This window comes from Pelmatolapia mariae, linkage group LG5 (genome assembly GCF_036321145.2).
Source record: "Pelmatolapia mariae isolate MD_Pm_ZW linkage group LG5, Pm_UMD_F_2, whole genome shotgun sequence".
Lineage (NCBI taxonomy): Eukaryota > Metazoa > Chordata > Actinopteri > Cichliformes > Cichlidae > Pelmatolapia > Pelmatolapia mariae.
This window is the reverse complement of record NC_086231.1, coordinates 6,857,328-6,870,819: the sequence shown is the minus strand read 5'-3', so window position 1 is coordinate 6,870,819 and position 13,492 is coordinate 6,857,328. Positions and strand designations below refer to the sequence as shown.

At 38.7% G+C, this 13,492-nt stretch overlaps 1 protein-coding gene and 1 pseudogene across 1 annotated transcript; both read left to right on the top strand.

Annotated features, from left to right (window-relative positions):
- Positions 1-507: 507 nt before the first annotated feature.
- Positions 508-1,973, top strand: pxmp4 (peroxisomal membrane protein 4). Its single transcript, XM_063472816.1, has 4 exons — positions 508-672; positions 908-970; positions 1,092-1,290; positions 1,379-1,973. The coding sequence occupies exons 1-4, from the start codon at positions 560-562 to the stop codon at positions 1,646-1,648; spliced, it is 645 nt and encodes a 214-aa protein (XP_063328886.1). The 5' UTR covers positions 508-559; the 3' UTR covers positions 1,649-1,973.
- A 5,049-nt stretch (positions 1,974-7,022) lies between these two features.
- Positions 7,023-13,316, top strand: LOC134627647 (protein-glutamine gamma-glutamyltransferase 5-like; annotated as a pseudogene).
- The last annotated feature ends 176 nt before the right edge of the window (positions 13,317-13,492 follow it).

The following is a 13,492-nucleotide window of genomic DNA, read 5'->3' as shown; positions in this document are numbered from 1 at the left end:
TAAACTGCAGTGCAATAATAATGAGGTGCAGTAGGCTCTTTTCCTCATGTCATTCGTGGCATTGTGCAAAATACTGAAGAGTTTTCAGTTAAATTACCTGTAAATATATTTTTCTTCTTATATCTTTTTTAAAGTGTGTTTTTCAACAGGTGAAGCGGTTTCAAATACTTCGGTATTTTTTGATTGTTTACTTATTTTCTTTTTTCCATTTTTTTTGTTTGTTTGTTTTTAGTGTAGTTTTCATCGAGTTAAAGTTTACTTCAGATTTTGTTGGATTTAAGCAGATATCCTGACTGTGTTGGAAAAAAAAACTAAGAGTAAAGACACGTCCTGTACAATTTTATTTACTTTCAGTAACCACACAATAGTATATTGTTGTACTGTTTTATGATATTAGAGCTTTCGCCCTCAGTGTTAGTTTCATCTCACTGAGCTGCGCTTCTGCACACGTAGGAACCTTTAATAGAACTCGGCTACAGGGTGCGTTTTTAATGTGGCACAGCATTCTGCACTGTTGTGTCCCACCTGTATCTGTTTCCCCTCGGCTCCGTTAAAAGTCATGGCAGGTCCTGATCTGATAAGAACTCTTCTGTATACCGTCAATAATCTTCTACAGCAGGAGAAATACAAAGCGGCGTTGGCAGTTTTGAAGGGATTCAGGAACGGAGCTGTGTGAGTTCAGTGGAGCACCCTGCGAGCTACGCTATTTACTTATTTACACTTATTCAGCTAAAGCTGCTATCAGCTGGACTATTGCACTTGTTCCTTTAGCTGTTGTTCTCTGTCATGGCAGAGAGCCAGACTGGTAACTTGGCGGTGGATTTAGCAGCAGCTGAGGATAATAACAATAAGTGGAGATTTTTAGCCGTTAGCGAAGCACTTATATAACACTCTGTTTATTTCTCAGATATGGGGCCAAAATCAGAGCACCACATGCCCTGGTTATGACATTTCTATTTAGAAGTGGCAGGTAAGGCATAAATCTCAAGCTTATATAAAAAAAAAATAAAAAAAAACCCCAAACAAACCCTGTGCTACACTTCGCGTGCCTCTGAAGTGTTAAAACATCCCGTTTTCCTCCTGTGTTCTAGTTTAAAGGACAAGTTCAAAGCCATTTTGAAGGCCACATACACCCACTCCAGAAACCTGGCGTGCTTTGTGTTCACGTACAAAGGACTGCAAGCTTTGCAGCAGAAACTTCAAGGAAAGAGTTTACAGTCTCACTCATTTCTGGCTGCCTGTGTTGGTGGATGGTTAGTGTTTGGCGATAACAACAACATTAACAGTCAGGTAGGACAAACTGCAGCCTGTGGGTGTCAAACTTGCCTGTTGCATCTGTCTGTGTTCCTATTATACAACTCTTTACTTTCTACTCTAGATCAACATGTACCTGCTGTCCAGGATCCTGTTCGCCCTGTCTCGGCTGGCTGTAGAGAAAGGATTCATCCCACAGCCTAAGCATGACCCTTTCCCACTCTTTGCCACGCTAGTTTGGGGTATTGTCTTGTGGTTGTTTGAGTATTACCCACATACTCTCCAGCCATCACTGCAGTCCTCCATGAACTACCTCTATCATGACAGCAACGTGTGGCATGACATCTCAGACTTCCTAGTTTACAATAAGCCAAGGACTGCTGCCCAAAACTAAAGGTTTATTGTTTTATTTTTTGTAAAAGAATTTTTTTTTTAATCACTATTCTGAATATGATTGAATTTTGCCTTTTTAAATGTTTGACACTGAAGTTTGTATTTGAATGTCCTAATTCTTTTCTGTTTGTCAGTATCTACCAAGTTTCTAGCTAAAGTGCTCAACCATCATATTTAAGTACCATTGCTGAAAGGCAATTTATGCAGTACTTCTTATGATTTTGTGTTCATATTTTATCTGATTGTACAGATTGTTGGAGTTTCTGATTTTCCAGAGCTATGTCACTAAATGTAGCTGCCGTATAATTGAAGAATTAATAAACAACTAAATTAAATTTCTGTTATCTCTTGTAAACCTGTAGCTACACATTGACATATTTGTGTCACCTTAAGTTGTCAGCTGATTTATTTAAAAAAATTAAAACATTCTTTAACATTCATTCAGTAACAAAGCAATGGCAGCTGTTATTTTTAACTTATATATGAACTGTTAATGTTCTTTCTGCAATGCATTCTGCAAGTTTGAATGATGAAGCATAATGACGCACATATTTTTTTTTAAATTTTTTTAATGAAATAATGATTTCCTCATACTGCTGGATCTTATACCTGAACTCCTCCCAGCAATGCATGCAGAAGAAATACTGGATTTGCATGTTACAGATTTTGTTAGTTTGTCTTAGTGACTCAAGGTGTGCCATTGTTATATAATATTTAATTAATTGCATCATTTTGTTGAACAATAGCATATTGTTCAACAACGTTGCGTAGGTTTTATGGTTTTATTCACAAAATTGGTCCAACGTGGCCAGTTTCAAGAAAAAACAAGTTTCAGTGGCATCATTAGTTGGTTGAATTAAGTAGATGCATTCCGTACTGTATACTTGCTAAAAATTTTCTACAGTCTGTTATTTGAATTGAAATATTACTTACTTTAAAAATACTATAAATGTAACGTATTCATTTACTAGAAAAATCCATCCATTCTTAACTGCTTGGACAATTAAGGGTCACAGGGGTGTTGGAGCCTAACCCAACTGTTACACAGAGAGAGACCTGCACCCAGGCAGTCTATAACAGGTCTATCACATAGAGACAGTCATTCACACGCACACTTTTGGGCATGTTGTACATGCATGCACTGGGAGAACATGCAAACTCCACACAGAACACCCCAGGTGGCCATGGAGTTCAGCTAGAACTGTCAGCTCACTGATGATAATAGCACTTGTGCTTATGCATTCCTTATGAAATTACATCCTAGTGTCAAACTTACAGAATCACTTTTGATGCAAAATTCAAATGAGCAGTGACACTGACATGGATGATGACTTTCAATGTTTCAATTTAATGTTACTTTATGCTTTCCATTGGTAAATAACACTAACGATATATAAAATAAAAAATAAAACACACCTTTAATTTGGCCTCGACAGTCCAGGCTTTACAGCATCAGAATTTTACTTACCCACTGGTGGTAATAATACTGTACATATTATTATAACACCATAAAAGGGCTGTTCTGAACAAATGTGCTTATTTCTATAATTTAGATAATACTATCTGTTAAAAGTAAATATAGGCTAAGTACACTTACACCGTACTCCATGAACAGTCCTTCTGTGTAGACAAAAAAAGATTATATATGTGCTGCGACTAAAAGGCACCGGTGTTACTTGTTAAATGTCAAATGTTAAAAAATAAAATATCAAACAACTTCAACTAAAAACACTGTTATTGATGTAAAATAATGCAACGGAGTACTGTTCACTCTTACACTAACACTTTTCAACAAATGGCTTATGTTACAATTTGAGCAAGAAAAGTATAAACCAGGCAGATATGAAACATAGAAAGCAACAGTTAAAATTCATGAGAGTGAGTCAGTACTCATTCTCCAAAAATGCTTCCCACCCAAGATATTGTGCATGCTTGTAATTATAAGTGGGTGAGCGCTCCTTCACTACAAAAAGATTTGCGCAATGATGATGCTAGTTTCATTAAGAGGCAAACCAGAGTGAACAATAACGAGTTTCAAATAGCTAACCTCCCACGCTTCTATTCTGGGGCAAAACTCCATATCCTTGTGCAACAATCTATTTGCAGGGGATTAATCAAAGAATTACAAAAGCTAAGGAATGTTCGTGTAAAGAGATCAAGTGACAGAGGGGGGGAAAAGCTGCGCATAAGTGTGTATGAATGTATGTAATGGCCAATTTTGTCTTCATATTTTAGCTTTGTTACTCATTTATGGATAGCTGCTCTAACCTTTTGCCTTACAGAGTTGAGGGAGATGTATAATTAATAAAAACCACATGTCTTTCATTTGAAAACCTTACTCTTAGCCACCCTAACTGGAAAGCGTTGTTGTTATTTGTTGTTGTCCATTTTTCTCCTGCTCCTTAAGTCTAATCTCTCTTTTTTAAGTGCTCAGCTTTTTTTAGTGTTCAGCTCAGACAAAATAATTACAGAGGGTGATTTTAATATTCATGTAGCCTCGTTGCATTTGGCATCATTTTAAATGTCTTCATTTTACATTAAGAAATGTAGACAAGAAAAGAAAAGAAGAAAAGGCCTTTGTCAGTCGTCTATATTTATTTGTCCCTCTGGGGAAATTTGATTGCAGTGGAAATCATGATATTTCTATACACCAATATGGAACAAAATACAAGACAGTTTAGATCTTTTTTTTGTGAGCAAGTGGGGGGCAATAGTGCCATGCGGATGGCAAGAGTTGAAAAGAGGAGGCAAAAAAGAAGATGCCACTTTCTAAAATAGGAAACGCAGTTACTAACAACTTATTGGTTATTGTTACCATGATGATTTACTTAAACAAATTATGTAGGGGCTTGCTAAAGCAGTGTCATCTGTATGCGTGATAAAATGTCTGTTGAGAAAAAGTTGCTTTTACAGGACTAGGTATACAGAATAAACAATTATAGAGATAAAACAAAACCTAGAGGGAAGTCTGTGAAAGTGGTCTATTTGTCTGAAAATAGACTCCAACTCTGGTCTCATGTGTTATCCCGCTAAGAAACCCAACAATCCATAAAGTCAAACAAGAAAGGTGAAAAAAAATTGTTTCCAGTTTATCTGCTAAAATTTTCATAAAAAATTATATTAAAAGAAACACACTCCTCATTGGTCCTCTAGTTTTATTGCTTATAGTAAGTTATATAGTTTTGAAGGGAAATCATCTACGAGACAAAGAGAAAATACTCTTTCATCAGCCATTTTTTCATGTTTCACAGTGGTTCACTGATGGTTTATCATAACATGTCCATCAGGTTACATTTATTTACAGCATAAATCAGTATTTCTTGTAAATTTGATTATATGGTTTATAAAAATTTTTTCTATTCACACGCAACCCTGTTGTGCATCATACGAATAATAATAGCTGACTTAAGCATAAAACATGCTCTTTCTTATTGTCCACCCAGTTATTGTTTTCCACAGTAACAGGGTGGACACACAATTCTAGGTGGGTTGGTATTCATATTTTTGTGACTCTTCTTAATGTATTCAAAGCATGAAAGCATGTGGGAGTTAAATTTATTTTTTAGAATAGATGGACATTTTTTCCAGTGGATTCATACAAGATAAAATCTTTCATAGTTTAGTATCTCATCTCCAAACATGTCAGGCAGGGAGGCTGCCCATGTAAAAGACGACTATGAAAACCACCAGAAACTGTGCTGGACTGATACATGTATATATATATATATACATGTATATATATATATATATATATATATGTATATATATATATATATATGTATACATATATATATATATATATATATATATATATATATATATATGTATATATATATGTATATATATATATATATATATATATATATATATATATATATATATATATATATATATATATATATATATACACACCCATCTCGCCCCTGCGGGCGGTTTATCCTTCAAGCTCGGGTCCTCTACCAGAGGCCTGGGAGCTTGAGGGTCCTGCGCAGTATCTTAGCTGTTCCCAGGACTGCGCTCTTCTGGACAGAGATCTCCGATGTTGTTCCCGGGATCTGCTGGAGCCACTCGCCTAGCTTGGGAGTCACCGCACCTAGTGCGGGGACCACCGTTACCTTCACCCTCCACATCCTCTCGAGCTCTTCTCTGAGCCCTTGGTATTTCTCCAGCTTCTCGTGTTCCTTCTTTCTGATGTTGCTGTCATTCGGAACCGCTACATCGATCACTACGGCCGTCTTCTCCTGTTTGTCTACCACCACTATGTCCGGTTGGTTAGCCACCACCATTTTGTCCGTCTGTATCTGGAAGTCCCACAGGATCTTAGCTCGGTCATTCTCCATCACCCTTGGGGGCATCTCCCATTTTGACCTCGGGACTTCCAGGTTATACTCGGCACAGATGTTCCTGTACACTATGCCGGCCACTTGGTTATGGCGTTCCATGTATGCCTTGCCTGCTAGCATCTTGCACCCTGCTGTTATGTGCTGGATTGTTTCTGGGGCATCTTTACACAGCCTGCACCTGGGGTCTTGCCTGGTGTGATAGACCCCAGCCTCTATGGATCTTGTGCTCAGTGCTTGTTCCTGTGCTGCCATGATTAGTGCCTCTGTGCTGTCTTTCAGTCCAGCTTTGTCCAGCCACTGGTAGGATTTCTGGATATCAGCCACCTCCTCTATCTGCCGGTGGTACATACCGTGCAGGGGCCTGTCCTTCCATGATGGTTCCTCGCCTTCCTCCTCTTTCTTGGGTTTCTGCTGCCTGAGGTATTCACTGAGCACGCTGTCAGTTGGGGCCATCTTCGTGATGTATTCGTGGATGTTTCTTGTCTCATCCTGGATTGTGGTGCTGACACTCACCAGTCCCCGGCCCCCTTCCTTCCGCTTAGCGTACAGCCTCAGGGTGCTGGACTTGGGGTGAAACCCTCCATGCATGGTCAGGAGCTTTCTTGTCTTTATGTCAGTGGCTTCTATCTCCTCCTTTGGCCAGCCTATTACCCCAGCAGGGTACCTGATCACGGGCAGGGCGTAGGTGTTGATGGCCCGGATCTTGTTCTTACCGTTCAGCTGACTCCTCAGGACTTGCCTGACCCTCTGCAGGTACTTGGTGGTTGCAGCTTTCCTAGCGGCCTCTTCATGGTTCCCATTTGCCTGCGGGATCCCCAGGTACTTGTAACTGTCCTCTATATCTGCAATGTTGCCTTCTGGTAGTTCAATCCCCTCAGTTCTGACTAGTGAGCTGCAGCTCTCAGGGTGAAAATCACTTGTTGATGTCAAAAGTCAGAGGAAAATGGCCAGACTGCTCGATGCTGAAAGGTTAAACACTTGTTCCAACCAAAGTATGCAGAAGAATGTCTTTGATTGCACAGTATATTGAACATGTTAATGCAGATGGGCTACAACAGCAGAAGACCACAACAGCCATCCCTGTCACCTAAATCAGGACAACTGAATATACAGTTCACGTGAGCTCATCAAAAACTGGACAACAGACGACTGGAAAAATGTTTCCTGGTCATTTGGATGGCAGGGCCAGAATTTGGGTTAAACACAACAAAAGCAAGAAATGATCCTGCCTTGTATCAAAGTGTCAGGCTGCCGCAGCTCTGGGGGATATTTTCTTGGCACATTTTAGACTCCTTAGCACCAGTTCAGCATTGTTTAAATGCACGACCTACCCGAGTATTGTAGTTAACCATGTCCTTATCTTTATGACAATATTGTGCCCATTTTCAGCTGGCTGCTTCCAGCAGGATAACGTGCCATGTCACAAAACTGAAATAATTTCAAACAAGTTTTTGAACATCCAACTCAACCTTATAGTCATCAAAATAAATAGTTAGTACCACCTCATACTGTATATGCAGAACTGTAATATAGTATTAGTCACATATTCAAATAGTGGGTCCATCAAACTAGCCGTTAACAAGTGTCATTCATTCAAAATCGTCAGAAAAAAACCTCTCTGCAAATAAACTTAGAACACAATGTAAACAATAATATTTGGATAACAGACCTATATGTAAAACAAAATCTAGGACATGGGTAATAGAATCATCCTTCAGTTGAATCCTGTGTCATAACATGACGTCGGAATGCAGATTCTATTGTGTGGAATATCAAAGTTTGTGGTCTGTGCGACAGATATTAATCATTGAAAATCAGGTTTGCTAGCATCTGTTAACACTGAAAAGTACTGTTCTTGCCCCAGGCCTCGGTGTTCCAGCTGTTGTACTGTCACACATTGAGTACACACCCAATAAACTGACGCAATTCTTCTATCTGCACATGGGTGAGTCTGATTGCTCATCCAATCAGACTGCTTTGTACATGAAACTGTCCAAATGTGATGCAGGGAGGGGAGGATTTTCCAAATTTGTCGCTTTTGTTTTGTTTCACATGACTCTAGGGCCTTGGTAACAATTCAAGAAAGTCAAATTGCGTTCTCCCCGCCTTCTGAAATGCTTAAGAAGGGTTGGGCAAAATGCTTATATAGCTTTAGTGGGCGATAGTGGAGTCATACAACGTTGCTGTGAGAAAGAGAGACTAACAGATGGAAGGTGAGATTTCATCTTCAGAAATGCAAACTCTTTCACTCTTTTCTGTTCCTTACTATTCATTACTATCCATCTGTTATACAGAGCAAATTCACTCTTGATGAAAACTTTGATTATGATTTGATTATTACTATGATTATTGCTGTGCGTGATTGCCTTTTACTGTTACAGACAATGTATGATGTTGACAGTCTTTAATGTTTTTTTTTTTCTCAACTTGCAGACTTGAGAATAAAGCATGTTGACCTGGAACAATCAGAAAACCTTGAGAGTCATAGGACGAATGGCTTCAGGAACACCAAATCTCTGGTGGTGCGGAGAGGAGCCCCATTTAAAGTCAGTGTTCAGCTGGAAGGGCGACCCTTCAACCCTAAGATCAATACTCTGAGGGTCAAAGTCATGCTAGGTACTTTCCTGGATATATTGCTTGGATGCTTTTGTATACAAGTGGTCTAAACCAGAATTTAAAGGTTTTTTGTTTTTCTAACTTCATTCCTCAATTTTCCCATCAGGTAACCTGTACGCAGTAATGCCTGTAACCTTCTCCAAGAGCTCTTCCAAGTCCAGCTGGAATGCCTATATTGACCCTGAGGAGTGGAACCCTCTGAAACCTTCTATCTACATCTGCTCTCCTGTCTCTGCCTCAGTCGGCTCCTACAGATTTCAGCTGTGTGTGCTTACTCAGGATGGCCAGAAAAGCTCTGCATATGGCAATTTCATCCTGCTCTGCAACCCCTGGTGTTCTGGTAAGTGAAGCAAACTATCAGTACTGGAGAATCAGATTTATTTTGGTAGCTTATTGCAGCAACCATATATGTATCAGAAATACATATATGGTTTGTGTGGCCTAACACACAAATTACATTATTATAGAATACATAATAAATTATTAATTACTTATTTTTAAGCGTCTGCTACAGTACAGCTATGCGACTGTGTATATAAAACCTGACATATAATTATGTTTCATAGTAAAATTCAGCCACTAAATTTATGAATAAAAAAGGTCAACATAAGCATGATAAAATAGGTCCGTGGACTGAATGATCTATAAATCTCTTTGAAAATGTTGAATTGAACATGAATTGAAAATGTTAGTACACTGTGTGGTTCTAAATGCAGATGTATTTCTTGCAGAGGATACAGTATACATCCCATTTGAGGATCAGAGAGAAGAATATATCCTGAGTGACTCTGGGTTGCTGTTTATGGGATCAGGGACAAACATTGTGGCAAGACCGTGGTCTTTTGATCAGGTAAGAAAGTCGTAAACTAAACACTAAGCAACTCAAAAAAGAAAAAAATGTATTACCAGAAGATATGCCTTTTAAACTAGGTATTGTGTATGAGTTTATTATGTTTTATTAAAGTGCGTAAAGATCGTATTCTCTGTAACACTGTTCTGAAAGATTCCCAGTGTTCACTTTCAGTTCACTTAAATGATTCTTCAAAACAATAGTTAAAATTAATAAACGTGCAAATTTTGGAGGATAAATGAGATAAAACAGTATGTGTGCACATAGTAAAATCTTGACCTTAAATCTGACGTCAAACCACCTGCTTAACAGGACGTACTCAAATTTTCTCTTTTCTTTTTTCTGCCTGTAAAGTATGAGCCTGGTGTTCTGGAGGCATGCTTAAATTTGCTCCAAGTCAGCCCTCAGCACAAAAAGAACAGAAAAATGGACTACCTGAACCGAAACAACCCCGTGTACCTCAGCCGGGTTGTGTCTGCCATGGTGAGTGTCAACAGATTCTGTCTAGCAACACAAATTCAACATTAACTTGCTTTACAAATCGTATAAATGACATTAGTTTTAGTTTTAGTTTTTTTGTTTACAATCTATTACAACATGAGCATCATTTCTACTTGTTAAACAAGCTTGGGCTTAACCTGGGACACTATGTTCTGCACATTGAAAGGATGAAGGACACTGCCTTCAATGTTCTGAACACTAAATGTCACATGCAGCAACACTGTAATTATTACTGTAAAACTGCCAGGGCAACATGGAAATTTATGGGATGCCCAAACCTGTTTTGGCATCTTTGGCACGTGCATGCAAACAGTGAAAACTATACTTATGTTGTGCTTTGTGTTTAGATCAACAGTGAGGACGACCGTGGGGTGCTGAAAGGGAACTGGACAGGTGACTTCAAACAAGGTGTCAGTCCCTCCATGTGGACTGGGAGTGGGGACATTTTGAGAAAGTGGAACCAGTCTGGTAACAGCCCAGTCAAGTATGGACAGTGCTGGGTTTTTGCGGCTGTCATGTGCACAGGTGCTTATATCTTCATATTTTAAAGCCTTATAAAAGCAAATAACTTAGATCATGTAATTCTGGTCTTTAATAATCAGTTGTTCTAAATGATGCTATCATAATAGTCTTTTCATTCTTTTTTTCTAACATTGAGTCATTTTTTCCATGACACAGTGTTCAAATATTTTAACAGTCTTTTTTTTAATCAACTGTGCTTTCATTACGTCTTTCAGTTATGAGAGTTCTTGGCATTCCTTGTCGTGTTATCACAAACTTCAACTCTGCTCATGACACTAATGGCAACCTGGTGATTGAGGAATACTACAGCGCAACAGGGCAGAAGTTAAACCGCACCAAAGACAGCATCTGGTCAGTTTTATATTTTGCTTATAAACTGTATTATTTAACTACTTTAAAGACTTTAATTACATTTTAATGCTTAACATTATCTTTTGTTGGACTTTAACAGGAACTTTCATGTCTGGGTGGAGTGCTGGATGACTCGTCGGGATCTTGAATCTGGAATGGATGGCTGGCAAGTTCTTGACCCGACTCCTCAGCAGAGAAGTGGAGGTGTGTGCTAAAAAAAAGTTCTTAAACTTTTCTCTTCCACTCTTTAATTCTTTGTGAACTTCTTCAAAACTTTCTTGTTTTTTGCCATCATCACAGGAGTGTACTGCTGTGGCCCCGCACCAGTCAAAGCGATAAAGAACAAGCGTGTGGACCTGTTCTATGACGTCCCATTTGTCTACGCCAGTGTGAATGCTGATATCCATACAATCATCTTGGGCCAGGGTCAGGTGCTCGGGTTCAGCAAAGACACTGAGAGAGTTGGCTCCCTCATCTGCACTAAGGCTGTTGGGTTCCCCAGATTGCAAAAGATCACAGGAGATTACAAATACATCAAAAGTATGACCATAAAACTAGAATTCTGCTAATTGATTTGCACATTATGCAATTTAATAAAGTGATATATTGAAATAAAGTGAAATAATAGCACTCTCACATACTCACATTTGTCTTTCTGTCTTTATAACACAGGCCCGACTTCAACACTTTCATCAAGAAGCTCTTCAAGTTCAGGCGACTCAACACTAAGAAGAGGTAATTTGTAGTTTTGAATGTATTCATCAGAGTTTATACTGAGTTGTTCAAAAACATATCTCTTCATGAGGACTTTTTCATGTTTATTCAGCAGACTCATCTCAGGGAGTGTTAGTCTTCCTGACCCTGGACAAATCCCCCATTGTTGGGGAGCCTGTCAGCTTCAGCGTGAAAATCATGAACAAGCAGAATGTAGCCAAGATGTTGAAGGTTCACCTCAATGCCCAGGCAAAAGAATACAACCACAGCCCCTCGGACACCTTCTGGGAAAACCATGGTGTTTTACAACTGGCACCTATGGAAGGTACATTTACTTTTCTCATTTGCAACTAAAATATTCACCTTTGAAGGACTGTTGTTATTTTCAGAACTTAATCTATTTGAATTTGACCATTTATTTAACACAACCTAATTTCTGTGTCACTTCCTCTATCCAGTCAAGTTAGTGAGGCAGAAGATCCCCCTAGCACAGTATGAAGACGTGGTGGGAGATAACCTGATCAACCTTGCAGTTGTTGTGGAGGATACTGCCAGTCAGGAGAGAGTCCTGAGCTCAGAGGAGTTCAACATTGCCAGCCCACAGCTCATCATACAGGTACTTTACAAAAATTCTCAATATTTCCTTCTTAAAGTTTCTCACATACAGACTTATTGCTTCCGTCAACTTAAACTTCTTTAAAAAAATAAATTAAACTTTATTTCTTTGAGCACAAATTCCAATGTTTTGATACCAAGTATAGGTTGCTCCGTAATATTATAAGAAAGTATTTAAAGGGCATTCAGGATTTTCATATCTGATCTGATGATGCAGCACCAGCCGTGAAAAAATGCATCGGTGGTTTTGAAAATTTCTATAATTTTTCTCCTTTTTGAATGAAAATGTAATTATATAGTTACAAGTATGAGTTGCAGACAGCAGATTTTATGTCATATTTATTACCTTAAAGTTATATAATGGAGAACTTGAGGAAATGTTCTGGGTTTACTAATGTGTTTGTCCTTCAGGTTGCAGATGAAAAGTCCATCATGCAACACAGCGAACAGACTGCCCTAGTGACCTTCATCAACCCATATTCTTACCCAGTCAGCGGAGTGCTGACTGTAGCTGGGGCTGGGCTGCTCCAAGGCAAAGTTCAGTTTAGGTAAGAACAACTTTTTGTCTCATGGACAATAATTAATAGACACCACAGGGACTGTAGAACTTCATAAATGCCTGCCAATGACAGGAATTCTAAAATAGAGGAGTGTCACTGTGCAGTACAGAAAGGAACACTGTGTCTTTCTTGAGAGAATGTTGACGTGTCGCTGTGGTACGCTTGCATTGTTCTATGCATGTTTGTGTTCATGCCTGAATAGCAAGATAATCACTGAATCTTTCCATTGCTATATGAAAACCATGGCTAATAATCATTTCCAAGCAGTGAATGAATATTTAACACAGTTTGATTACAGGTGTGATGAGTTACACACAATAGCATGTGCAAAGTGACAGGACATGTATTCTGGTGTGCCACTGTCAACCACTCTAAGTTACTGGAATAAATTTCTACATTTTGCAAACATTTTTTTAAAAAAAGCTTTCTACATTTTCCTGCAGGATGCCCCCACTGCCTCCAGGAGGAAGAGTGGATCAGCCAATCCCGTTCATGCCCAACATGGTGGGAGAAAAGATGCTGCAAGCCAGCCTGTGGCTCACAAATATGAATGTCACCATCAGAGGCTTTAAGATGGTCTCTGTCAACAGTGTTTAGCACCTGGAGCCATGTTTCCTATGCTGTAAATGATGAATGTAAATATTATTTATTTAGCTATTTATTTTTTTTATTTATGTGTATATGTGCCAAAAAAATTAACATTGATACCCAAAGATATCATTTTTTAAAATGTATTGTTGTACTTTTACCGTTATTTGAGAAATAAAATCATA

Coding starts and splice junctions, on each gene's coding strand:
- pxmp4 (XM_063472816.1), top strand. CDS start 560: ATGGCAGGTCCTGATCTGATAAGAACTCTTCTGTATACCGTCAATAAT. Junction 971..1,091: donor TTTCTATTTAGAAGTGGCAG/GTAAGGCATAAA, acceptor CCTGTGTTCTAG/TTTAAAGGACAAGTTCAAAG. Junction 1,291..1,378: donor ACAACAACATTAACAGTCAG/GTAGGACAAACT, acceptor TTTCTACTCTAG/ATCAACATGTACCTGCTGTC.